This window comes from Molothrus ater, chromosome 1 (genome assembly GCF_012460135.2).
Source record: "Molothrus ater isolate BHLD 08-10-18 breed brown headed cowbird chromosome 1, BPBGC_Mater_1.1, whole genome shotgun sequence".
Classification (NCBI taxonomy): domain Eukaryota; kingdom Metazoa; phylum Chordata; class Aves; order Passeriformes; family Icteridae; genus Molothrus; species Molothrus ater.
In genome coordinates, this window is record NC_050478.2 from 21,638,147 (window position 1) to 21,664,455 (window position 26,309).

Here is a 26,309-nt window from a genome sequence, read left to right on the forward strand (position 1 = left end):
ATGAGATATGATTTGAGCCTGGTGAAGGCAAAGACTACTCTTCATGCATCAACTAGATACATAAATATACACCAACTAGAAGATCCCCTAATCAACTAATTAAATCAACTAATCCATCCCCTTTTCCTCAGAAAATAAAATTGGAAGGTGATAGTAAAGGAAAGAGGAAGTTTTTTACTTGCCAGCTTGTTGTGTTTTAACTGTTGTGGCATCAATTAGTAATTGATCATTACAACCGCAAAAGAGTTTCAAGGTTGTAGGCTGCCTGGATTACTTAAAGCATCCAATCACTTTCTAGTTAAAATGCACCCTGGGAGCACATGTGATAATTGTTGGGGTTTTCCTTCTCCTCAAGACTGCCAAAAACCCTGTGTGTTGCTAAAATGTCAGGTAGAAGGGCTTTGTGGCAAACTCTTCATCTGGCTGAGTTACACGTGAATGTAATTACACTGACAACAGTGGGTGTACAAGCCTCAGCTCTTGCTAGCTTCCTGCCTGGTTTTAATTTTCCTATTTAGTACTTAACCACCTCAAAAATATGATCAGTGCAAAAACAAAGACACTAAATCTCATTATGGAAGGAATTCTACCACGGTTGACCCTTTGTCACATCTTTAGACTGCACAAATTAGCTTTTGTGATGCTGGTCAGATAAATTCTGCAGCATTAATCATTTTTAGTCAAGAAACATAGCCTCCAGAGTGAAGAACTCCCTGAAAAACTCCTATGTTTTCTCAGCCTTTGAGGGACAAAAAAAATATGTGATGAGGGTGGATTTACTTTGTGTCAGTCTATAATACAGCATCTTTAAAGAAACTGCCAAGTATCTAATACAAATGAGTATATATATATCTAACTTTTAGACTTCAATTTCAACTCCTCTCCCCAACAAAAACAAAACTATAAACCCACACATCAAGATCAAATGGACAATTTTCCAGACATGTTTGATTCTGACTGTGTTAACACCCTCTTTTCTCCCATGCCTTGCTTCCCACCTCTAATTAACCAGCTGGAGAGAATGTAAAAATGCTTCCCTCCCAACCCTAGAGAGGCTTGGGAAGGCTGTTAGTGCACTGGACATGCTGTGTAACAAACTTTTGTTTCCTCCTAGCAAACTGTAAAAATGTCAGCGTACAATGAGGTGTGTGCTGAGGGCATGCTTCACATGGGCTCTGTTAAGGACATGCCCTGTCTTTTCTTTTAATCTCAGGAAGTTACAAGGACAGCACGTCCGTGCTGGCTTTTACAGATAGGGCAAATTGGTACAGAGATTTCCCAGGTCTTTTTATATAGAGAGCATGAGCTCATTCACACTGCTTCATCTGTGAGAATCACAAATGAGCAGAAAGGTAATGCAGCTTGCTGCATCCTGCTTTCACAAAACTGGTTTACTTCTGCACATACATGGAAATGCCTTCATTTACTGAAGATGTCAGAGAGGAAAACAGAAAAAAAACCCCAACACATTTTATTGCAACCCCCCCCCATTTTATTGCTTTGCTTTTTTCTGTATCTCCTAGCTTGCACTGTTTTATAGCTGTATCTCTTTTGTAGAGTTTGTTTTGTTTACAGATGATATTACTAGTGATAAGGATTGCTATAAACAACAAAGACTTTTATATCTGATAATGTGAAAGTCTATCTCCTTTGTTGCTAATTTAGAAACACACATAACAGGTTATGTTTTTGCTGAAGTATTTAACATTCTTAGTATTTTACCACAGATTGGAAAACAAAGATCTAGAATTGATCCATACTCCAGTTTTGCCAATGTCAGAAATTCATTATAGAGATTTCTTGTGATGGATAACACTGTAATTACTGTGAGACCTATTCCTCTCACTTAGTTTTGTCTACTCTTTGTTTCTCTGTTGAGTCATTATGGCTATAGGAATGATTCACAGCAACAAAGCAGTATGGTAAAACTAGACATAGAGTGATCTCATCCTGGTTCTTAAGGTACTGGGAAACTATCCTGTTTGTTTTTCCCTGGCATCAGTTTTCCCCCGTTGTCTGACAATAACCAACTAAATGTTTTGATAGTGCTCTGAGCAGGTGTCTGAAATCAAAAGAAAGGTCACAGTCAAAAAGGCATCACTTTCCCAACTGGATCCATTTCACTGTGATCTCTGACCTCTATATTGGTGTCCTTTTGTTGCAGGCCCTGCGTGTGTTGAGCTGTGATTACAAGATGGAAAATGAAACTAGAATGGTGGTTTGTGATCTTGGGAACCCCATGGTGGCTGGCGCAAACGTAAGGGAAAACCAGATGCATTTACTGATCTTTATCTGATTGAATTTTAAAGGGGAACAAACGGAAATTTATACAATTACCAGAATGTGTCCCAATAAGCACCACATAAACCAAATTATTTACCTGGACAAGAAATTGTTGGTGCAATAAGAGGCAGAACTGTGGTTTTGAAAAAGTAACAATTTGTTTTTCTAAAAGATTAATTATGCTAGAACTCAAAGAAAGTGAGAGCAACTCAATTTATCACTATCATTTCATTAGAAGTTGCACTAGTATAGTAAGAATTCCAATCTATAATGTGATCAGTTTATTTCTCCCTTTTAGTATCATCTCTACTTAAAACATAGCGATATATGTATAGTAAATGACAACCTTGTCAGCCTGATTCTCATCTTGAGTACATACAGGTTGTATTGCCAGTTTATATCACAATTTATATCAAGGTAAGTGTCTTTGGAATAAACTTTTGCTTTAAAGTTATTATTTTAATTCTAAAGATTTCCTGAAAAAGTAAAAGTATCATCCTAAAAGTAAAAGTAATTGAAAACATTTCTGAGGAATGGAATTTTCAAACTGGGATGATGTGATGCAGTGACAGCCTCTCATAAATCATACTACATATTAGATGGAATGATGGTAGCCTTGTTTTTGGACAAAAGCAAAACTGTATAATAAGTGATGACAAACACTAGATAAGGATAAAAAATAGGTTTGGAGATAAAAAATTCCACAATTGTCACTCTTTGTCCCTATGTCATGACAAAACAACCCAGGAAATCCCAGAAGTGTTAAATACAGGAATTTTCAGCTATGGATGCTCTTGCAGAGGAATTTAGTGTTTCTCATAAATTCAAAAGTTCTACAAATATCTAACTAAAAGAAAATAATCCAAATATTGATACTTAGATAAAAACCGTCCTAATAAAAACAAAGCAATAGACAGCATAAACATTTATCAGGAATAAATAACAGCTTTTAATTTAAAATTACTACTGTTTGAATTTCATATTGGACCTATGGCTTTGCAAAGAAACAAAAGCAAATTTCTGTAGTATTTCAAAATACCTACTAAATTAAGGTTTATCTTATGGAAGATCAGTATTTCAAGCTTCAGCCTCTCTGTAGAGGAGGGCTTTCCTGGCCTCTTTCAGTCTTGAAGCAGTTCATGTCTGACTCTTGATAGAGGAACCAAATGGGTAATATCATTGGAGATTGGGATTAGAATAAATTTCTTTGGATCTTTGGGGTAGCCTGAGATCAGCCATACAACTTTAGAAAGAGTGAGGGCAGGAGTCTCATAGAGTCACCTGCTTGCACGGCCACAGGGCAGTCACAGAGATTCTTTGGGACTACAGGGAGGTGGAAACCATTGAAAATTAATTAAGCTCCAGGTGATTGACCTCCTGGGAAGAGGAATCTTCCTGGTGAGGATCCTTCTACATTGAACTACTTTGAACTAAAAGTCTGAAGAGATTACTATAAACATTTTCTGGGAAGTACATAGAGGAGAAGGCCAAAAGATTTTGTAGGTTTTGTTTTGTTCTACTTAATGAAAATCCTAAAAGTAAAAGTAATTGAAAACATTTCTGAGGAGTGGAATTTTCATACTGAGATGATGGGATGCAATGATGGGCCAAAGCATGAGACAATTTCCAATTCAAGGCAAATAATTTCTTGTACTGAGAAGACAGCAATTTTATTTATTTTATGCTTAGTAATTTCCTAGTTAGTGTCAAGGCAGAAGCAAATTCTCAAGATACAGACAGAGGTGGACAAGAATATTGTGGGTGATTGGGATGCAGTGGAATGGGGCAGGATAGCATAAAACCCCTTGGGCTGGAAGAGAAAAGGAAGACCAAACACAAGAGACACCAACTTTTATGCCAAGAAGGAAAGGAAATCTTTGCAGTTTGCATATTGTCATAAGCATAAGCAATGGAAAGGTCTGAGTGTAGAGGTGTTAGACTACAGACCCTAATACTCCCCACTTTGAATCCAAAGCCCTATTTCCACATCATCCTTCACCCAAAATGCTAGCACTAGCAGCGTGAAGCCTGCAGGAATGCCATTTGGTGGCCACTAAAACATTACTAATCTCACTTGTCTCTTTATGAATTTTCACAGCCTAACTAATTCTTCTTCTCTTCAGAATCAACTCTAGGACTGCTCTAAGTTCCATTACCAGATATTACTAAGCAAACTACTTCATAAAGGGAGAAGTAGCAGAATAAAATAGCAGGGTTCATAACATATTCAAGGGTTTTCTACTTTAGAACAAAATAATCCATCCCTTTAAAATTGAGGCATACAAAGGTGGAGCATTACAAAGCCAGATGGCAACATTGTTTGATTAGAGTAAGTGAAATCTTAAATCCTAAATTTATCTTTGACGCCAGCTCTCCTGGAAGCTCAGTAAAGGTGAAAGGACTTGTGTTTTTTCAGTCCAAACATATTTGTGATGGCAAATGTACTGCCAAAAGCAAAATACCAGCCCTTTGTACAAATTGCATAAATCTCAAAAGGTTGCTCTGATCCATTTCCAGTTTTGCAAAACAATTCTGCTCTGGCAGGAGATCAGTTATTCTCAAAATACTCAGTCAGAAAGGGACCCTTTGTGGAAGTTGTGAGTGGGAAGGAAGGGTTAGGTCAAAATTGAACATTCCTAAAACTCCTTAACTATTGAGTCACCTTAATGACTTGCCAGCACCCTGAAATCCTTCAATTCTTGAGCTCTTGAAGATCAGCTTCTGAGTATGAGGGTTATGTTGGGATTTTGTGATATAATCTATGGGATATTACTGCAGCAGACTACAGGGTTGTCTGACACCTCACATCTTCAAAATGAATTATGTCATCTGTGTCCTTAAAATTGTTTGCTGGCCACAAAAAATATTTCATCTTTTCAGTAATATCTTTGAAGTTAAAAAAAAAAGGTCAAAGAGTAAAAAAGAAGATAAAAACATTGTTAAGGAAAATCTCAATGCCAGAATGCAAGCTAAATGTCTGACAAATCTCACTGGCAAAGATTGCTCAATATACTTATTTATGACACTGAAATGGATCAGACTGACAAGTTTCCTAATACCTGTTCAGTGGCATTAGCAAGTGAGAAAATTCTAGTAGAAAAATCTGGAAGTTTATAGAAATTAGTAGAAATAAGGTTAGAAGACTGGAAGCTTGGAAGATCTTGGCTATTTCTTGGTTTCTACCAAATTGATTCTTCAAGAGCACCAGGTTTATCTTTCTTTAGAACAGTAGGACACTTCATAAAAAGCTACACCTCTGTCTCCCAGAATACTCCTAATCCTGTCAAACATAATAGCTTAAAACTTATTAGTAATAGCAGAAATGTCATGTATTTCAAAGATACATGATGTTACAAACATGGAAATAATGCAATCTCAATTAAACTTATTTCACTTTGAAATTTTTAAGTAAAAATAAACTATTCTGATAAAATTTCTGTGCTACTAAATAAGGATGTTGAATAATTGCTAAGTTATATGTTCAAGCAAGTTAAACTCCTTTGGCCTCAGTGGGTTTTCAGCAAGGGCATGTGAGCATCCTTGCCCCATTATTAGTAGCAATGTCAAGGCTTACATGACATAAACAAAGTCATATGATTATACAAAGACAACATCTGCAACTTATTAGAGTTGTACAGTAGGAGTGTGTTTCACTATTAAATGGGGGATGAAGCCTCAGGGGTGTAATACATCATCAGAACTGCAGTTCATGGCTGCTCTGTCTGATGAAAATTTTATCTTTGGTTCAGCAAATGTTTTTTCTGCTATAAGTGGAAACAAATTTATTTAGACTGGTTAGTAAAAACAGGAAGAGAAATGGTGAGTTTAATATCTAGAAATTTTTGTCTAAAAGACAAAAGTCATTATATTTTAAAGGTGAATGGAATATCAATAGAGTTGCTAATATCATCTCCAAAAAGTGAGCTTAAAATTAAAAAGAGCTTACATCTTTATTCCAAGTCAGCTATTCAAGTTTTGAGCAATTTAATGAGCACTATCTTTTCATCTGAAAGATTTTGCTTCAAAAAAGAGAGATCTACTGTAACTATGAAATTAAGATCATCAGAATTCAAAGATTTGAAATCACCATTCAATTTATGATGACAGTATTGTTCAGCTTGAGTCAGCTGAAAGTAGTTGAAACATGTTAGGTAAGTTTTGTTCTGGTGATGGATTGTGTTGCACCACTGCAAATGAAGAAATAGGAGAATTGAATGAAAAAAAATGGTGGGAAAAAAGGATTGCTTAAACATATGAAATGACATTCACAGAGGAAAATTCCTCATCTTCTAATGATGTTGAATTTAAGTCCCTACATTGGGGTGTCCTGTCCTGTTGTTAACAAGGTTTCCTGAAATATTCTGAGGAAATTATGCCAAGCAGACAACCTTTTTTTCTTCCTTCCCACCCCCCAGTCTAGTCAGACATTGGCAGAAATGAGGGAATCATGTCCTAATTTCCTGATGCCTTTTGATGAATTTCTCACAAAGATTGTTTGTCCACATGGAGAATATGTGTTACCATCCTTTTTTAAGAAATGCAACTACAATGTGCATGTTATCCTGCAAAAAATTTTGCCATTAGGCCAGATCAGATGGAAGGTAGAGGGGGAGTGAGGAGTTGTAGGAATTGAAAAATTCACATTTTGAAAATTACCAGATTTAAAACATGCAGCTGAAATAATTAAAAACAATAATTTAAACATTTCAGTAGAATTTAGTTAATTGAACACTGAGGACATTTGGCATCTCCTGCTACTCACCTGCCACTTACACACTTGGGCTGTAAATGTGTCCAACGAGAGGCTTACAGGCACCCCACCACAGGCTATTGTATATTCCTTCTCTAGTGAGCCCTTCTCTCTTCTGAATAAACTTGGTCTGCTTATCCATGCTCTTCTTGCAAAGCAAATGGAAATTGTCAAAAGGAAGAAGCCAGGTCTGCTTAAACACAAAGCAGCACCAGTGGAAGCACTTACCTCCTTCGGCTTTGGGACCTGTGTGTTTTACACCCTCCTCTGGACCAAGTTGTAGCAATTTGAACTGAAAATATAACCTTGAAGCTGTATTCCTCTTAACAGAACCACAATGGAAAAAAAAAATCAACTAGAAGTAAATTAAACTGCTGCTAATTTAGCCTCGGGTGCTGAGTCAGCCCCACAACACCTGAAGCAGGCAGTGCAGAGCTGCCAGGTGCAGAGACAGTGCAGGAGCCCTGCAGACCTGGACAGGGGCATGCATGGATGGAGGCAGGGATCAGAGCTGCCAGACAGCTGCTATTTGCTTTTGGCTTGGCTTGGCAAAGCAAAGACTGTCTGGATGAAGAGGGGCCTACCGCTGTGTTCTTGGGAGAGTGCTTCTCTATTCCTCTGATCTTTCCTCTCTCCAGCCAAGTTTTCCATCTGGTGACATACAGAGGCAGGAGGGTATTTTTTCCTGAGAACAACTAGATGATGTTATTCCATACTAATTTTGAAAAGCAGCAGTATCCAGTATAAGTCTGTGAAATGCAATGTTGAACAGTACTGCTTTATTGATCTGGAGATCAACTGTTTCTAGTAACCTGTTGTTTTGTTTCTTTCTCAGTTCTCCGCAGGCATTCGATTTTCTGTTCAGCATTTTGAAAATGCAGATTTCAGCATCAATTTTGAGCTCCAAATAAAAAGGTTAGATATTTTATGAAAAGCATGGTTATTTAAATTATTATTCCTTTTGGCATATGAAGTTTATCATATAATAAGGTCCCTTTTGAGTATCAGTAATTATTACAGGGGCTTTCCAATGGTAGTTTATGTCAGGAGGATTTTTGAGGTTGGAACCTCATTAACTATGGAGAATCAGTCCTATTTCTTTAAAATTCAAGTTATTCAGGTATTTCTTTAAAATTCAGGTTAACTGATTTTTTAAAGCATCTTCTGCAGATTTGCCCAATTTGAACTTTATTTTATACTTCAGAATTAATAAAGGGAAATCACTTTGTAACAAAGGTGAATATGCACAAACATATCAAGCTCTGAATTAAACCAGACATGCTTCTTCTTCACAAAAATTTAGAAAATAAAAGGAAAGCAGTTAAAATCTGCTCAGCAGATTTACTGGCATGGAGAGCACTGTTTCAGTTTGATGCAGGTGAACCTTTGTAATTTTTCCATTTGATTCCTCCTCATTTGTGGGCCTCACATATACTCTATATACTGTAGAATCTTGTGTTTTATGCTGAGCAGTACTTCTTCCACAAAGACAAAAAAGCACAGAGTGGGCTGGGTTAGGATAACAGCAAAAACAAACCTGGGACTTTTTCAGTAGGTGGAAGGGTTTCTGCTCCATCTGTCCTCATCAAATACTCACTGGAGTTCTGTATGGGGCCCTCTCTGCCCCACACACAGAGACTTAATTGCTAATGTCTGGCCTTTAATGAGGGCCTTGATCATGTTCATTATGGTAAATAACTGAGACATTTGAAATGTTTAAGTCATGTTTCCATAATGTAACCCTTGAAGGGAAAGGACGTGCAGAAACTCAGGAAGGGCACAGCAATGGCACAGAAGTCCATTAGGCACTTGGTCAGGCATCAGCCTCCCCTGGAATCTGGGTGGGGACCATGCAAACCTGGACATGAGCTCCTCTGGAGAGAGACACAGCATTTACCTTGTAGGCCCCCTGTCCATGCCACTATTTATTTCCAAATGCAAGCAATAGTTTTAAATGATTATAAAGGCTCATGTCACCACTGTTTTCATGCTGTGAATCTGGGGAGGTCCAAAGCCTTTTGGGTAGTTAAATCTGTCTAGGTAATAAGAGTTGAATGTAGGTAACAGTTTTTAAAAAGTGACAAGAATTTTGTTAGTAATAAGTCTGAACTTCTGGAGACTACAACATCTCATGCTTCCCCCATGAGTGTAGCTCACTAAAATGTAAAGGAAGGAAATGTGTTGGGCTACAAACTTGTATGAAAATGTTGAAGAGCTATTTAAAAAAACAACAAAAAAGGAAAGAGTAAAATTTCTTGCTTAGGGAATGTACCCTACAGTTAAAACTCACTGCTTTGTACGTTCATTCACAAGCAGCAGGACAGTTTGTGTATTTCTATGTTCTTGGTGAACAGATAAAACAATCCTAAAAGAAAAAGGGAGCAGAACTCCATGAAGCAAACAGAGGAAATTGCCTAGATGGAGGCAAGAACACATCTGAATTTGAGTCCTACTTTCATTTATTGAAAGGAGAGGACTTCCATTTGCTTCAAAACATCAAGTGAAAGAAAAGTATTTTGGTTTGCAAAACTGAAGTTCATTACTTATAAGAAACGAGCCAGAGGCTGAGTAGTGTCTTGAAATCTGACTCCTTTTCTGATGTGGATGTTGCTATGCAATTATGTACCTCTTAGAGAGAGAGATGTCTTGGCACTACTGTTTAAACTACTTTCTTCTCTAAAAAATGCCATAAAGCATGAACAAGGTTTGAATACCTTGTTATGTATGATCAAAATCTGTATTCTAACTCTATGGAAAGTAGGACAAATAAGCAAATTGGAGAGCAGCTTATTCTAACAAAATAGTGGTATAATAATTTTTACACTTTAAACAATTTTTGTACATTTATATTCAAAACAATGGCTATAGAGGATTACTTAAAACTTCAAATAATGTTTGATGGAAATCTGCATTAGTTTACAAACAAATTAGAGCTGCTCTTAATTTCAGCAATCTGTAACCAGAAAGCCTGGATCAAAGCTCTTTATTCCTCAGGAGTCAGTCACTGGAAATGCTGACCTCCTCTGAATGTTTCCAATTGACTGATGGTACCCAGATGTGATACCAGCAAACTGGGACAGCAATAGAAACTTGGTGTTCATAGAGCAAGGAAGACCACACTTGATTGAAAAAAAAAATCCAAATTTAGTGTTGTTAATCTCATAATTAAATAAATTCTAAGTCTGTAATTGCTTCACTATCTTCATGAATTTGAACCTGCAAACCTTTCTTTATAGGAATGGGCTATAATCACAGGAGTAGCCTTTTGAAGTAAGAGAAGCCATGTTTATTACTAAGGATTTACAATCAGAAAAGACAATAAGACGAGTGAGAGCTATAGATTTTAAACACGGAGATCTGTTTTCACTACTAAGTGGTTTTTAAAATGTAAACACTCTGGATAGGGGAGTGAAGAAAACAAGAAAATGAAAGAAACAGTCGATCTTGCTTCTTTTTCCCCAAGGACTCAGTCATGCTAAAGTCACAGGTTTGGAGAATCATAAAAATAAATTTTATTCTAACAAAGCTTGTCTTGTTCATTAACACTGCCTTCCTACAGTGTATGAAACAAAGTTCTATTCTATTAAGATACTTTTATCTATACAGATAGCCAAGTTGTACAAGATATTCGGAGCCAGATAAATTTGTAACATGTTATTCATCATCACAGGATTCTTTAAAGGAGGCTTGAGTTGAAGATATTATTAAATATGTGATGAGCTCAAATAATATCCAACTTAAATACCAGTGTCCTACAAGACTGAAGAGTGCCAGTAGGAATCCCATTTTGTAATATGCCCAGTGGACCTTCTGTGTTGAGTGATAATCTAGAGTTCTGATATAAAACCTTTGTTAATATTTGTACATATTTTTTCCAGTTCTAACAAGATAAATCCCACCAGCAACTTAGTGAACCTACATATCAACATCAGTGCTGTGGCTCAAGTACAGATCAGAGGGTAAGTATGCAACTATTTCAACTCATTATGAGAAATACTTTTTTACAGAACCTTTCTGCATATGATAATCCCATGCAGTGAATCTTTTGGCATACTATAAACCCAAATGCCTTATCCATCTAGGACACCTGGGTCTCACCCCTGCAAGCCTTGCAGGATGGAGCTACTACAAACTTATTGTCTGTTCAAAGACAGCAACCTAAAGAATCTCACATTGTAGTAACACCAGTCAGAGCCAATATTTTATTTGTGCATTCAAATTGTTCATGGATGTTACTAATATAAAATGTCTGCTCATACATGTAGGTCTTCTTGGGCAACCACTTGGATGTCTAATGCTGAATACCAAACAGAATCTACTGCTTTTATGGCTGGAAATGTGAAACACATTATGGCAAGGCACATAGCAATAGAGAGCAGAGTGAGGCATTTGGAGAAAGGATGAGTAAGAAATGAGTAATGATAAACTGTTCACTAACACAAAATATACCAAAATTAAACAAGCACAGGATATGATCAAAGATGATAATTTCTATCTCTGTTTTCATATACAGCTTAGTTTTGGAAATTATAAAATGCAATTAGGTGATAATTGCCATCTGAACACGAGCCAGCACTGTGCCTTTGTAGCCAAGGAGGCCAATGGCATCCTGGCTTGTAGCAGACATGGTGTGGCCAGCAGGCATTGATCAACCCTCTGTACTTGGCACTGGTGAGGCCAAACCTCAGATACTGGCATCATTTTTGCACCCCTCTCTACCAAAAGGGCATTGAGGTACTGGAGCAAAGAGGAACAAAGCTGGTGAAGAGCCTGGAGCGGCTGAGGGAGCTGGAGGTGTTCAGCCTGGAGAAAAGGAGGCTCAGGGAGACCTTACTGCTCTCTACAAATAACTGAAAGGAGGTTGTAGTGTCAGTCTCCTCTCCAAGATAACAAGTGACAGGACAAGATGAAATGGCCTCTAGTGGCAGCAGGGGAGGTTCAGTTTAGATATTAGGAAAATCTTCTTCACAGAAGGAGTTGTCAAGCACTGGAAGAGGTTCCTCAGGGAAGTGGTACAATCACTATCCTGGGAGATACTGAAAGACGTGTAGGTCTGGCACTGAGGGACATGATTTAATGGTGAACTTGACAGCACTAGTTTTATGGTTGCACTCCACAATCCTTAAGGTTTTTTCCAACCTAAATGCTTCTAAGATTTTTATAAGAATATTAGAGTGCCCTTTAAAATCTTGGAACTTGTCTCCTATTCTGGCATCCTGGAGGAAGTCAGGAGGATGTCTGGGATATTAGATTTCCTACATCTCCTCTTATGAAACTACAGCTCAAAAAAAAACCTTTAACCATTATCAGATCTACAAGGGTTGAACAGGAGCTACAAGGCCCAGATTCACTTCCACAGTCAGGCCGTGAGGCCTGGCTGATGCAAGAAGGGTAGATGTCTCTTATGTGATGCACCTCAAGGGACTGCCTTAGATGTAGACAAATATAAATGTATTTATTTGTGGATTTTTTAATTTATAAAAATGTATTTATTCTTGTCACTTCTGAGACAACATGACTACCTAGTGCTAGCAATAAGTAAAATAATTTTGCAAATCACAGAGAACATGTTTTCTGTTTTAATATTCAATCTATCGGCTCTAATCTGGTCTAATATTCAGTCTAAATCTAAGAGATTTTAAAAGGATTTTTTCATTATATTTTGTAAGTGTATTCCAGATTAAGAAGACCCTAAAACTAGTCAGGTGGAAAAAAAAAGCTGGCAGTCAAGGACTGTGTGGATATATATCAATAATTTTATTTCTGAAAAGGAGCACTTGAAATACAACATGTATAATAAGAACAGAAGTGAGAATATTATTTCATTCTCTGTAGCTAGTGGTAAGAAGCTGAGATGAGCTGGATGGAAAGAGAGGTGAAGAATACAAAAGCTGTAATACAGAAGTAGAGGCTGAGGAGAAAAGAATCAAAGGTGTAAGTTAATGGGCTACAGATGTGAGAAAGTGTTGGGAGCCAGCAGCTGCAGGATGTTGCCATGGGTGAGCACCCAGGCTGAGGACAGGCTGGAGTTTCAGACTGGAACAGTTGTGATTACATACACAGGACTTCCCAGTAAGGGTTGCTGGGTTGCTTCCAGTGCTGTGGATTCTTTTTTTTTTTTTTTTTTTTTTTTTTTTTGTGAAGTCTCTCCTCACTTTAAAGTCTTACAAACTTTTTATTCTTTGCAGACTCTTTGGAAACTTTGCTTCCATCATGCTTTTTCAGTGCCATAGAGTGTTCCTTTTAATGAAACCTTCTATAACTGTAAATTGATAAACCAAAACGTAAATTGATAGACCAAAAAATGACCACAAAATGCTCAGTTCTTATGAGCTTGGTGATAAGTGGAAAAAGTTGCTTGAATTGCTGCCTGCAGTTCTAGGAAACAGGTTATTAAATACAGAGGAATTCCTTAATTGAATGACTTCCAGTTTCTTTCCTCTTAAGTATTTTAGTTTCCTTATTAGCTATAGCATTCCCAAATGCTGTGTTGAGAGATTTTGCTAATTACTCAGAGATGCTAAAGCATGCAGTTCCAAGGGAATTGCTCACTATTTCCTAGATAAAAGTAAAAGAGAGACTATGTCCACATTTGGACTGGAAAATATCTTGCATTAGTTTCTTTACTTTTCTTCCGAGAATTGGACAGAGTGGAACTGAATGCATTTTACTGAGGAAAAACAAGTATTTATGAAACTGTGCATATGCATACATGCAGATATACTTGCACAGTGGAACCATGCTAATACTTCTTCTGTGAGAAAGGAAGAAATCTTCTTCAATAGCCTCTTTAAGAGAAAATTAACATAACTCCTTAGATAGCTCAGTAAGCAGTTGCTTTGACAACTAAGATTTGATTATTCTGCTTACCTTTCTTTGTCTATAAAAATGTAGGAGTTTTAGTATTGGTATTGTTATCTCCCACTGCTGAAAAAGCACTAGAGGAATGAGAGATTCAAGAAGGAAATAATTTGGATTAAGAGGATTTTTATCTGGCAGAATTTTTATTGTATATCCCCATATAAGCCTTTTCTGTGCACCATACTTTGTTTATCATATTTTTCAGTACTTTTGTTTCATGATAATTGTCACCTAAAAGTCTAGGAAAAATCCTTGTCTAATAAATCATTCAAATGTTAAAAACATTCTCAATTAAATGCAAAATAAAATAGCAAAAAGTGTGAATTTGTTTTTCTTTGACCCAATTTTGCTACTTTTGTGTCAATAGTGGAAGTCCTCAAAATAACAGTAAATCCTGTTAATATAAATGTTCTTAGATACACTACAATAATTTTAATTTAATGTCTAAATTTATACTTTACATTTTGTAATTCCATGGATAAGAATACTTCCCTAGCAGTGCAAGAGAAAACACTGAGTTTTCAAGCCTCATGGCTTCTTCTTTTTGTCTCTGCACAGTTTCTGATTTGCAGTTTTTTGTGGTAGATAAAGGGTCTGTGTATGTGTCTTGGCTTTTGTAACAACACTCTGAAGTTCCTATTCTCCAACAGCAATCAATAATTAAAATTCATATTGGAAACAAGATGATTTGTGAAACCGAGGCTAAGTACCTAATCAGAAATTACTTTTTAATTAATATGTTGAGTTTCTTTTATTATTAGGTTTGGCTTGTGAATTTATATTCTGGCATACTTGTTAGTCCAAACTGCTGGGAATTTGAAGTCCGAGGAAGTATTAAGAGTTAAGATACTCTGGAATACACCAAATTTCACCAAGAGTTATACTTCAGCTGGATGGCATTAAGCTGTTCTTCTCTGGGATTTCCTACTGCTTTGAGAAGCTGTATACTGTAGAAAATTATCATTCATTGTATATGACATAAGAGCTGTAATCAAAAACAGTTTGTTCCTTCCAATAGTATTTTTTCAGCATTTGCAACAAAACTATCTAATCTTTTCTTCAAGGGGCAATCTGCAGCAGGGCCACTGCAAAGTGATTAACATCAGTGCCTAGAAGTCTATTATGGTATTCAAATTTTACACTCTAAAAAAATTAATTATTGTTTTCTAACAGTTTTCTCTTAGCAAAACTCCAGCTTTGGCAGAACCAACACTGAAATTTTATGGATTTTCTTTCAGCTAAAGACTCCATAAATCAGCAAAACTGAGTGAGAGTTGACCCTGGCAAAGAAAGGGTAACACCATTTCCTTGTACCACCAAGGGCTACATGCAGTACTTGTAGGTGACAGATGTCTGTGCCAGAACTGACCTATCATGCTAAAAGAAATTCTTGGGATCTGATTTCCCAATTTCTGAAGACCTGAGTGAGGTTTAGTTGGCATCTGAATGGAACTGGTAAAATGAAATTCCAATTTTTATGAGAAATAAAATGTCTGTGATTCAAATAAAAATGTTAAGAGAAGACTACTTTCTTAAGGTCAGATAGAGAAGAAAAGGAAAAATTAAAAAGGAGCTGGAAAGCTGTCAAATAATAAGTCACTGTTTTCTTTGTTTATGTTTTATTTATGTGTTGCAACTTGCAACAATATTCCAGGGAATGCTTTAACTGCCACTTTGTTTGCAAAGCAGTTGGAAAGCCTGGAGCACTGTTTCAGAGTCCAGTCCTGAATTCTGTTTTTCAGTACACCAATTTCCATTATGACTTTATGGAAGTCACAATATCTCTGTTTCCCATGTAGTATGTTATGGAGGCATTGTAGCATTCACCTCAGCTAATTCTAATTAATGTGCCCAAATAACAAGCCCCTGAGGGCTCAGGTTTTTTTAGTGGTCATCATTTTGTTCTAAAACTAATGCAATCAGTCACTGGTAACAGTTACTATTTTAACCTGATTTATACAGTTACTGTTTTACACTGTTTTGTATATTACAGAGTGTCTCACCCCCCAACAATTATTTTGCCACTTCACAACTGGGAACCCAAAGATGAACCTACAAAAGAAGAAGAAGTTGGTCCTTTAGTAGAGCACATCTATGAGGTAAAAATTATGTATGTTTCCACAGGACCTCACGCTGCCCCCACTGAATTCCTGATGAATTTGGTTTATTGTCTTTATCTGTAGCTACATAAAGCTGCAGATGTAAATACTCTGACTTAGCACATGACCCAAATTTAATCTGGGAATTCACAACCCCGTTATCTGTTCATATGAGTGGAGGGGATATTAGTTTATGCTAGGAGTCTGTCTTAGATATTTAAGGGATTTATAAACATTTTGGGTGTTTGACAAGAATTAAAAACAGTGCTTAAAAGTTCCTTATAATCAATGTCAAGTCAATGTCTCATTAGAAGCTGTACATGCTGTGCACTTGAAAAAATGTTTTCTTTGACATTTAGCTAACTGAAAAATATAATGTAGACATACATGTAAAATACTCTGTTGAAAACAACTCTTAATGTTGGAAGTACACATATTTTTACCTTGTAGTTCATTGGTTTTTTCCTATGGATGATTCGTCAATTAAAAGAGTTGAGCTTAGAAAAAGGGCATTGAGTGAACTGCATGGAATAGAAGCCATCCCTAGAATCTGATGGATGGCCTTTACTCTAGAGGGTAAAACAGGGGGCTTCACATATGGTTATAATTCACAAACTAGCACTCAAGGAAATATAAGCAACTGAGCTTAATCAGCAGTGTAAGATAACAATTTTCAGGACATACTAAAGTATAGTGAATACAACTGTAAAATACAAATTATCATTTGTGAATCCCCCCTCTTAACACATTTCTCTAAACTGAAAAATACTTCAAATCATCCTGTCTCAAGCGTTTGGGTTGTTTGTGAAACTGTATTTGTGACTGCAAATATATTAAAATTATACAGTGATTACAGTTACTAAGGAAACCACTTACATGGTTTATATCAGCAAAGCATCCAAAAGACTGAGCAATCTCCCAGAAGATGTAAGATTGAAAGGGTTTTTTATTTAGTTGTAACTAAAGGTCATCAGTCACAAAAATTCTGCAAATTTAAAAAAAGGAGGTTCTCACATCTCTAGGAACTTTGCATAAAGGTCCATGGTGTTCAGCTTCTTTAACTCTTCAAGCCCAGTGACAACACATGTCCGGACTCCTGATGTCATCAGTTATTTTCAAACTGTAAACTGATATAAGGAAACTATTTTAATAGCCTAGATTTGTAAACTTTTATTATTTCTATCTCTGCTCATTTTCCCTAGAAAAAATAATGTCCTGGGATATTAATTTAGGAAAACTAGTTCCTTTACTTCTTTTGAGAAAATCTAGATTGAGAATGTTGAAAATGTAGTTCTTAACCAAAGAAGCTAGTTTAAGTTCTGCTCTATCTTCTATTCTTGTGCCCTGAAATGTGATTCTTTTGTATTCTGAACTTTTTACTACTATTTTCAAGCATGATCTGTTATAGCTCATTGTTCATATTCTATGGGGTTCATTTGCTAGTGTGCTTTGGGTTGGAATTTTTTTGATACTTTTTTCGAATTCCACTCTTCATATGTAGGAAAAAATGGGAAAGGTGATGGATTTCTTAAATACACACAGAAAAGACTGTTCTCTCAGATTTGCCATTGGTTTTGTGACTAACATGAAGAGGTTCTCTCATACCTGCCACAGATTCTCCATCAATAAAGTGATATTAATAATCTGTAATAATCTTCCCTAAATACTCTAAGGCTGTGTCCACTAAGAATTTGAAAATATCCAAGTGGTGGTTGAAATGTTTTTTGTTGTTTTTACCGCCTTGGAAAGTGCTGATCATATTTCTTCAACAGCTGCACAATATAGGACCAAGTGCCATCAACCATACAGTTCTCCATGTTGGTTGGCCTGTGTCCAGTAGAGAAGAATTTCTTCTTTATATTCTTCACATTCAGACACATGGACCATTGCACTGTCAAACAAGCTCTCCTATTAATACAATGCAAATAAAGGTAAGAACTTTATTTCCAACACTTTGCATTTTGATTGGGTTTTTTTGCCTACACTTCACATGGAATGGAGGTTTCTCATGAATTGAACTTTCTTGGGAATTTTTAACAGTCCAAAATCATTTTCCTGGGTAAGAAGCAAGATATAGATAGCCTATAACATTTCTAAAGTAAGTGCTTGGTACATATTTGGTTTCTGTACTCAATATGAGGAGAAGGGTGTGCTCAGTCCCGCTGTCAGTGCTACCAACAGAGATGTTACAGAGGGCCCTGTCCAGTACCACCACTGAGGAGCACCACACGTCACTGGTCTCCAACTGGACATTAAATATTGACCACAATTCCTTGAGTGACCACACAGCCCATTCATTATTCCCTGAGTGCTCTGTCAGATCCATGTCTTTCCAGCACAGAGACCAGGATGTCATCTGGGACAGTGGCAGATGTTTTGTCTAGGTGCAGGTAGATGATGTCAGTTGTTCTTCCCTTGTCCACCAACACTGTGACCCCACCATAGAAGGCCACCAAATCTGTCAGGCACAATTTGCCTTTAGTGAAGCCATATTGGCTGTCACCAGTCACCTCCTCATCTTCCATGTGCCTTAGCATGGTTTCCAGGAAGTTCTGCCCCATGATTGGGCTGGGCACAGAAGTGAGACTGACTGGTCTGTAGTTCTGCAGGTTTTCCTTTTTCACCCTTTTTAGAAATGGGGGTTCTGTTTCCCCTTTTCCAGTCAGTGAGAACTTCACCAGACTGACACAGCTTTTCAGATACACATAGTGGCTTTGCCAGTTCATCTGCCAGTTCCCTCAGGTCCCATGGATGCATCTCATCAAGTCTCATGGACAAGTGCACCTTCAGATTCAGAGCAGGCAGTTCTTCATTCTCCGTTCTGTGATTTGGGCAATGTGCCTGGGGCGTTTGCCAGTGAAGACTGAGGCAAGAAAGTCATTGAGTACCTCAGCCTTCTCAACACCCTGGGTAACTAGGTCTCCTATTTCCTTCTGGAGAGAACTTTTATTTTCCCTCACCTACCTTTGAGTATTCATAGAAGCTTTTTGTATTGTTTTTAACATCCCTGGCTGCATTTAATTCTCTTAGGGCTTTAGCTTTCCTAACACGATCCCTGGCTGCTTGGACAATTTCCTGGTTTAAGATCTATGTTTGTGATGGCAGATCCCCTCAAAAGAGCTTGGTTTGGCTCAAAGTCAGAAGATTAGGCAAAACACAGCTCTACATATTATCCCATCAAAAACAAGGTATCCAATTTATTAGCATGACTGATTCCAGACATTTCTGGAGTAAACAACAACACTTTTCAAGTTTAAGCAGTAGCCTGTTAAACATCTTTCAGGGAGAGCTGCATTCCAAGTGCTGAAAATGCTCTACATCTTTTGCATACCAGAATGGGTGTGAGTTCAGTATATTGGATAAAAGGGGAGACAACTTTCTAGTGATGAGGAGTGGTCACAACCTAAGGAGTTACAAGTCAAGTCTTTGGCCTGAACAGACAGAACTACAATATACTTTAAAAGAGTAAAGAAAAATTGATGTCTACAAAATACAGTATTGCTAGAGTTTTGTGTTTCACCCGGGAAACCAAAGAGGTGTTGGAATTCCACACTTTTATTTAGTTTCTTTAGAGAAAGAAAAAGCAAATGAGTGATAGAAAATCTCTGTCCGTTTTATACCCAAAACACATCAAGACTGGAGACAGGGAATTTTTTCTGCATATCTTTTCTACCTAATTTTTCACCTCTTTTTCAGGAGTGGTGAGGAGGAAGAAGCTACAGTGCTGCATTTGTACTTGCAAGCCTAGCTTCTCAAACTCACTGATCAGATCAGGTTGCAAGTATGTCAAAAGCAGTTCAGCATCCTCCCACCCTAGCCATGTGTTCTGTTTAAATTGAATTAAGAAGCTGTGTAGAATACTGCCACAGTTCTTACTGACATTTTCAGGCAATGTATATTTTTTATTTAATTTATTTTATTTTTTAAGACATTTGCTCTTCCTTCTCCTACTTGATAATGATTGCATCTGTTACATAAAAAATACTGAATTCTTGTGAAGCTTGTGAGAAATTTTCCTGTAATAACGGTCCCTCTGTTGTGGCAGAATATGGCTTTAGATGCACAGTTGTTATGGCAAGAAATTAAATAGCCTTTCCTTATTTCAGTTTTTCAAATCGTTGAACAGTATGAATACACAAGTCAGGTTTCAAATATGCTTATCTATTGCTTCAGATGGCAAGAAGGCACAGAGACAAGCTTCTTCAAGTTTCATATAAACAATGGGATGCTTAGCTCAAATTTCCAAATAAGGCTAAGGACATTAAATGCCTGACTTCTCTTGGATATCTCAACTTATCTCTCTTAGGGCACTGAGGGGTTTCCCCTTTGAAATGACTCTGATTTTTCTGTTTCAATCAAAGCAGTACATTCCTCCCCACTGCTAAATTTCTTGTCTTGTAAAAATGTTTTAGTTGAGCTTTGCTGTCTAGTCCACAAAAATCAGTCACACCTATGCACACACGGGAAGACCTTTGTTTGGGAACTTTTCTTTAGCTTATCTTTCTATGAAGACAGAGAGGGATGTGAAAGGATAATAAAATTATGAATCTAAAAAAGGTGAAAAAAGGAGCAAAAGTACTTATCAAAGATACAGAATGAATTCCAATGCAGAAGAACTCAGAACTCAGTACACTAGGACACTTCAGTCTAGAAAAGAGGTGACTGTGCACAAATATGATCTCAAAATGTGTAGTGGCAGGAAGAGTGTGGGTGTGGATTGACTGTTCTCTGCCTCTTCCTGCACAGGAACTGGAACATCTAATGAAGTCTGGGGAGCCAGATTCAAAACAAGCAAAAGGAAGTGATGGTTCATGGTGGCAGGTCTCAGGTGTCTGGAATTTGTGGCCAAAGGGAAGTAGTCAAGGTTAAAAGTTTATGTGATTCTAAGAGGAAAGTAAACAAATTCCCAAAAGAGAAGTCCAGTGAAGATTAGTAAATGAACACAAACTTCATATAGATAAGGAAGTCCCTGATCTGAAAGCATTTGGAAGCTGAAAGTTATTAGGAGAGTGTTGTGTATGCATGCCCCCATTCTTAGTTCCTTCTTACTCTTCCTAAAGGCAGCTGTGATGAGAAGAGGGCTCAGTTAGATTCCCTCCTGGCTTGAGACCGTATTCCTGATGAGTTGTTTTTTTCTCCCAGACTGACGGCAAAAAGCATTTTTATGAAACCTGTACCTATAAATACCACTGTGGTAGAATACACAGACACGTGGTGCATTCTCAGTAGCTGAGCACTGTAGTACCACCAGTGAAGCATCTGTCAGGGAAGCAGTGAAATAACAGCAAAAATCCACCCCATGTATGAGGCACATCCACCAACATGAGTGGCAGGAGCTAACCCCGTACAGAGGCAGTCTGCTCCTGCTGTAAAACTGTTAGTACTGTCTTTAGGACTTGATCTTAGGACAAAGCAATACCATCCATGCATTGCTTTTGAATGGTCACCAACTGCTCTTGTGTAATTTTGTGTATAATCTAGTAATATAATATATTTATATTATATATACATATAATATATATTGTATATATATATATATATTATATTAAATGTATAATGTAGTATAATATAATATATCTAACATAAAATAATGTGTATAATCTTTGTGTAAAAAAGTCCTCTTCCAGAACATTTCTGATGGAGTTACACAATGCAGCAAAGGCTGTAGCCTGGCTAGAAAACCAGAAAAGTGGAACAGGGTATTGGAATGAGAAGTGGGGAACTGGAGAGGTCTGGAAACCTGCTCAAAGTAATAATGCTCAGGAGAAGAAAGCAGTACAGTTTTCCATGGTGGGGAAACTGAGGCAGTCTACTGTAGTTAAAGGGAGGGAGTGATCCTCTAAGATAGTGTGCCAGATACATGGCATATAAAATAGGCACCAGAGATAGATTATACAGTTGAGCAATTCCATGTGACCAGATCAAGAAGATCTAGGCCACTGGACAAATTCTGCTTTTAAATGGTTGCAGGAGACACATGTATTTCTCTTAACCACAGAGGGCTCTTTTTGAACCTTTGCTGTAACAATTCACTAGGATGCTAACACTCTAGGATCTATGAAAAAAGAAAAATGTAAATATGAAAATCATTTGGTATTCAAATGGATCTACATATATATCCATTGTGATCATATATTGAGGGTTTCTTTGCAGGCACATTACTATATTGTGGGGTTTTTTTTTAATTTGTCATCATTAAAGAAGTCTATATGCTGGTGAAAGAATTCTGAAAGGAGAATTTGCATGTTACCACATTGAGAGGGAGAGATTTACTAGCTACTTATGGGTTCCCTTATTGCAAATAGACAATGCTAACCTCATGAAGCAACAGAAAAAAAGAAAAAAGGGGGATTCTTTTTTTCATGTGTTTTCATCTGTTAATGAATTATATACTTTGTAGGATGCTTTTGACTGAAGATCTCAGACAATGTTAAATGTTTATGTTCTATTTATAGCATTATAATTTCAATCAGATAAATTACACCAATTTTCAAAATCTAGTACTACACAGCATTAGTGTGTGAGAGGTTTTGTGTGTTTATAGCTATTCTTTCCTTTAATGCTACAACATTTATTACAATTACAAACGTTTTCTTTAGGAATTTGTTTAAGATATTTTGTGTTCAGAGGTTAAAGGAACTGATAAGAAGGATCTGATGCAGCACTTTATAATCTGATGTCCTTAAGCAATAGCTTTGGCTATATTTAGTTGAGTTCCTGTTGAGATCTTACTGTAAACTTCTATGTATATTTTATTGTGATTTTGCATGATTGGATTGTCATGAATTAAAATTTATCTTTACTTCTGTAGCAGTTGGCTCCAGGAGTTATATGAGGCTTCATGAAAGAAGCCATAAAATGCCCTGTATAGAAATTAAAGACAAACTGCCAACAAAAAGTAGTTTTTAATTGGAGAACAAAAATCTGTAAATATAAGGCTGAAGAGAATGCATCTTAATGCGAGATTAAAAATGAAGAAGCTGTTGCATTTTACAAATTTGAGCTGTTACCAAAACAAATCTGTAACATATTTGTTATATGATCAAAATTTGTGTTATTTGAAGTCAGACTTCCGTTTTTTTCTAAAACTGGTAAAATCCTTACATTTTAATAGGCAGATTCTGATGAGAAGTAATGAATAAACTACTGTGCAACAACTCTGAATTTGACCTGTTATATATATCAGAATTTGCCCCTGAGAACCTAACAAAATTTAGTAAAGCAACGAAATTGACACCGGTACAAAGTGGAGAAAAATGTTGTCTGCTGTAATTCCTATAACTGGGTAGTATCTTGCTGTGCTATTACTCATCATGCTTCTAGTTGAAGACAAAGTATTCTCATGGTTGTTCTGTTCAATTGAAAAAACAGTGTTAATCCAAAATTCAAGACCTCTGAGACAGGAACAAATCTGTTAGAGTCGTTGTATGTGTATGTCATTACCATTCCCATTTCTCTCTTTGCAGTTTGCTGTTCCAGAAGACACTCCTGAACTTGCTGCTTTTTTATATAATTCCACAATTTCTCATTACATCAGGAGAAGGGATGTTGCAGTGGCAGAACCTCACAGGAAAAACTCTGCAAGAATATTGGTGAGCTATCTAAAAGTTTTGTACTGGGAGTGTGCAGGGAAAGGTGAGACTCTACAGTACCACAGGCCAGGCAAATGGGACACATCACTGTATTCTTAACAGTCCAGACAATGCTGCAGCAATAGCAATGCTGTCTCTCCTAGGGAAATAGTTCTGATTAGACAGTCTGGTACCTGAGTATTTGTTCTTGGCTGTATTTTCAGAAGTTTTTTTCCACTCCTGCATTCGAAGTGCCATCCTTAGCATACTTCAGCCCTGTAGGTGTCAGCTGCCTTTGCCTAAAGGTAATGTGTGAACACAGTGACCTTGAGATCAGGCAAGGGATTCACAGTCAGTGCTTTCCCTCTATTTTTATGAACCTTGGGCAGAGTTTCTTTCATGCTGTCCAGTCTCTTATTAAGCTGTTTACTGCAAACTCGTGCTTGAATTCCTTGACCTCACTAAAATTTGGAAGCAAAGAACCTCACAAATTTAAGTGTTCTGGACTAAGAGAATAATTATTGCTTCTGAAAGTTAATTTGGCAATTTTTATAACAGGAAGAAGATAGAATCTGAAAGTAATGAAAACTGTAATGTTATTAAGAACAAAATCACAGTTTAACCCATTTTAAGCAATAATCACTGTTGATTCCTGTGCCATTCTTTCATCAATCCAGTACCCTAGGAAGAATCTGATTCCACTGGATCTGAAGGAAAAATGCCAGGACTTTCAAAGACATGCCAGTCAATATCACAGAACACTTAATCCATTCTTCAGTGATATCTTAAATTTCAGGCATCTTTCTGAGTGACTAGGCTCATGGGCTGCCAACATAAAAATGACTGCAGCAACTGGAAGTGGTAAACAAAGTTCTGAAGCATGCACTCTGTTTGTAACTTAAAATATGAAGCAGGGAATTTTCTGCTGCTTGATCTAGATGGAGCAAACTTATTTAGTGGGGTACTCAGTAATAAGAAATTGCCACTTTGATGAGCATTCTTCTAGTAAAATATGCTTTTGGTCAGCACAAATTAGGATAGGATTGGGTGCAGTGCTTACCACTGGATATATAGAAAGAATATTCCAGAGTGAGCATAGAAAAGCAATGTCATTGGTTCAGTTAGAAGGTGTCCAAGTACTAATGCTTTCAGCATTAGTTACTGCTGATGCATAATTTTTTTTTATTTGACATATTGGAAGTGTACATGGTAAAATGAATGTTGCTCTGGAAAAGACTAATTGGCCAAAGATAATTCTATGTTTAAAATTGTAATTTTTTTAAAGAAATTTTAAGTTATTTCATTTCATTAAAGCATTTTCACAGAGAGACAAAATGTTCTGAGAACCTCTTATTCTACTTATGCTGTTGATTAAATATTTGGTCTCTTTTCCATTAGTTCCAATGTTATATTGTTCTGAAAATCACTACAGGCTAAATGCATTACTAAGAAAAACAGAAATATGTGTTCAGGTCCTAAAATGTCAGCCAAAAGTAGACTTTTTTGCATACTAATGATTTGTTTTGCTAATGTGTGTTTTTGACCACTATGATTAATGAAAACAAGTCTTCTCCTTCCTGCAAAATAAATAAATCTGTTTGGAGGATGTTTAAAGCCAAATAAACAGATACTCTAAAATATTCATTTAAAAAAAAAAGTTTATAGTTGCAAGTTCCAGGGTTTACAGTTTAATTTTCAGTCAGATAGAGAAAGCAGCAATTAGCCATACAGCTTCTGCTTATCCTCCAATAAGACAGAGATTTGTGAGGAAAGCTGTCTATAAAGATACAGGATTCCTTAAGAGTGTTTTCAGATCTGTTCCATGCATCATCATCTCATTTCCTGCAGATTGGGTATTGGTAGTGCATTCTCACTAGGGAATAAACTTACTTTTGAAAACTTAGCTTTGCTTTTGAGGTCACAAGGCCTTCTGTCATGGGAGGGATTCTCTGCTTTGTTATAAAAATAGGAATCAATTAAAACTTCAGCCTTCCCCTGAGCCAAACAAAACTTTTCAGATAAAACCCATTTGTATATACAAATTTTTTATTTTTTCCACAAACATTTAATCATTTTTTATGGGATCGTTTTTCCTTGTTATGCCCTAAACAACCACATAATTCCTGTGGTTACCCCATGAGACTCTGCTCATTCCCTTCAGTGGCTTCCAGTCAGCTTTTAACCTTTAGTGTGACATTCTTTTGGCAGACATCAGGAGTATATAGTTTTGAGTTGCAATGCTTGGCTTTTGCTTTCAGCCTTGTGTATGGGCCAGAATCACTGCTCATCAAGAATGTTTCATGGACAGTAAGCTTCAAGGAAAGCACTAATGAATCTCAGCAAATGTTCTGGCTGCTATGATGTAAATATCAGTGGGAAAACCAGGAGAGTTAGAAAAGGGGAAAGATTTAGCAATATAAATAAACACTTAATGCATAGAGAACAGAAAAAGTGTTGAAATCATAAAATGATTGATAGCTGAGGAAAAAGCACATGCTTCAAAGGATTGGTAAGTGCCTGGACATTTTAAGAGTTTTTCAGAGCAAACACTTTTGAAAATTATTACTTTATTTTCTTTACTATAGGTAGGTGTTTGTATTCACTGGTGATTCAAAAAGAATCTGCTCCTTGGTTTAGAGTTATCACAATGACTCATGGGGTATCTCATAATATATTAGATAAAATTACTGATTTCAAACTATTTAGCTCTTTAAGGAAAAGTTTATTTGTTTTTGCTTATTTACA

The 26,309-nt window shown here is 36.7% G+C and overlaps 1 protein-coding gene across 1 annotated transcript in view; it reads left to right on the top strand.

Moving 5' to 3' along the window:
- The window catches only part of ITGA8 (integrin subunit alpha 8), a 110,815-nt gene that overhangs the window by 59,576 nt on the left and 24,930 nt on the right, over positions 1–26,309 (top strand). Inside the window, exons 21-26 of the mRNA XM_036403746.1 lie at positions 2,165–2,257; positions 7,869–7,948; positions 10,912–10,992; positions 15,888–15,993; positions 17,766–17,924; positions 23,460–23,585. Coding sequence (XP_036259639.1) covers positions 2,165–2,257; positions 7,869–7,948; positions 10,912–10,992; positions 15,888–15,993; positions 17,766–17,924; positions 23,460–23,585 — 645 coding nt within the window. The remainder of the gene's footprint in view (positions 1–2,164; positions 2,258–7,868; positions 7,949–10,911; positions 10,993–15,887; positions 15,994–17,765; positions 17,925–23,459; positions 23,586–26,309) is intronic.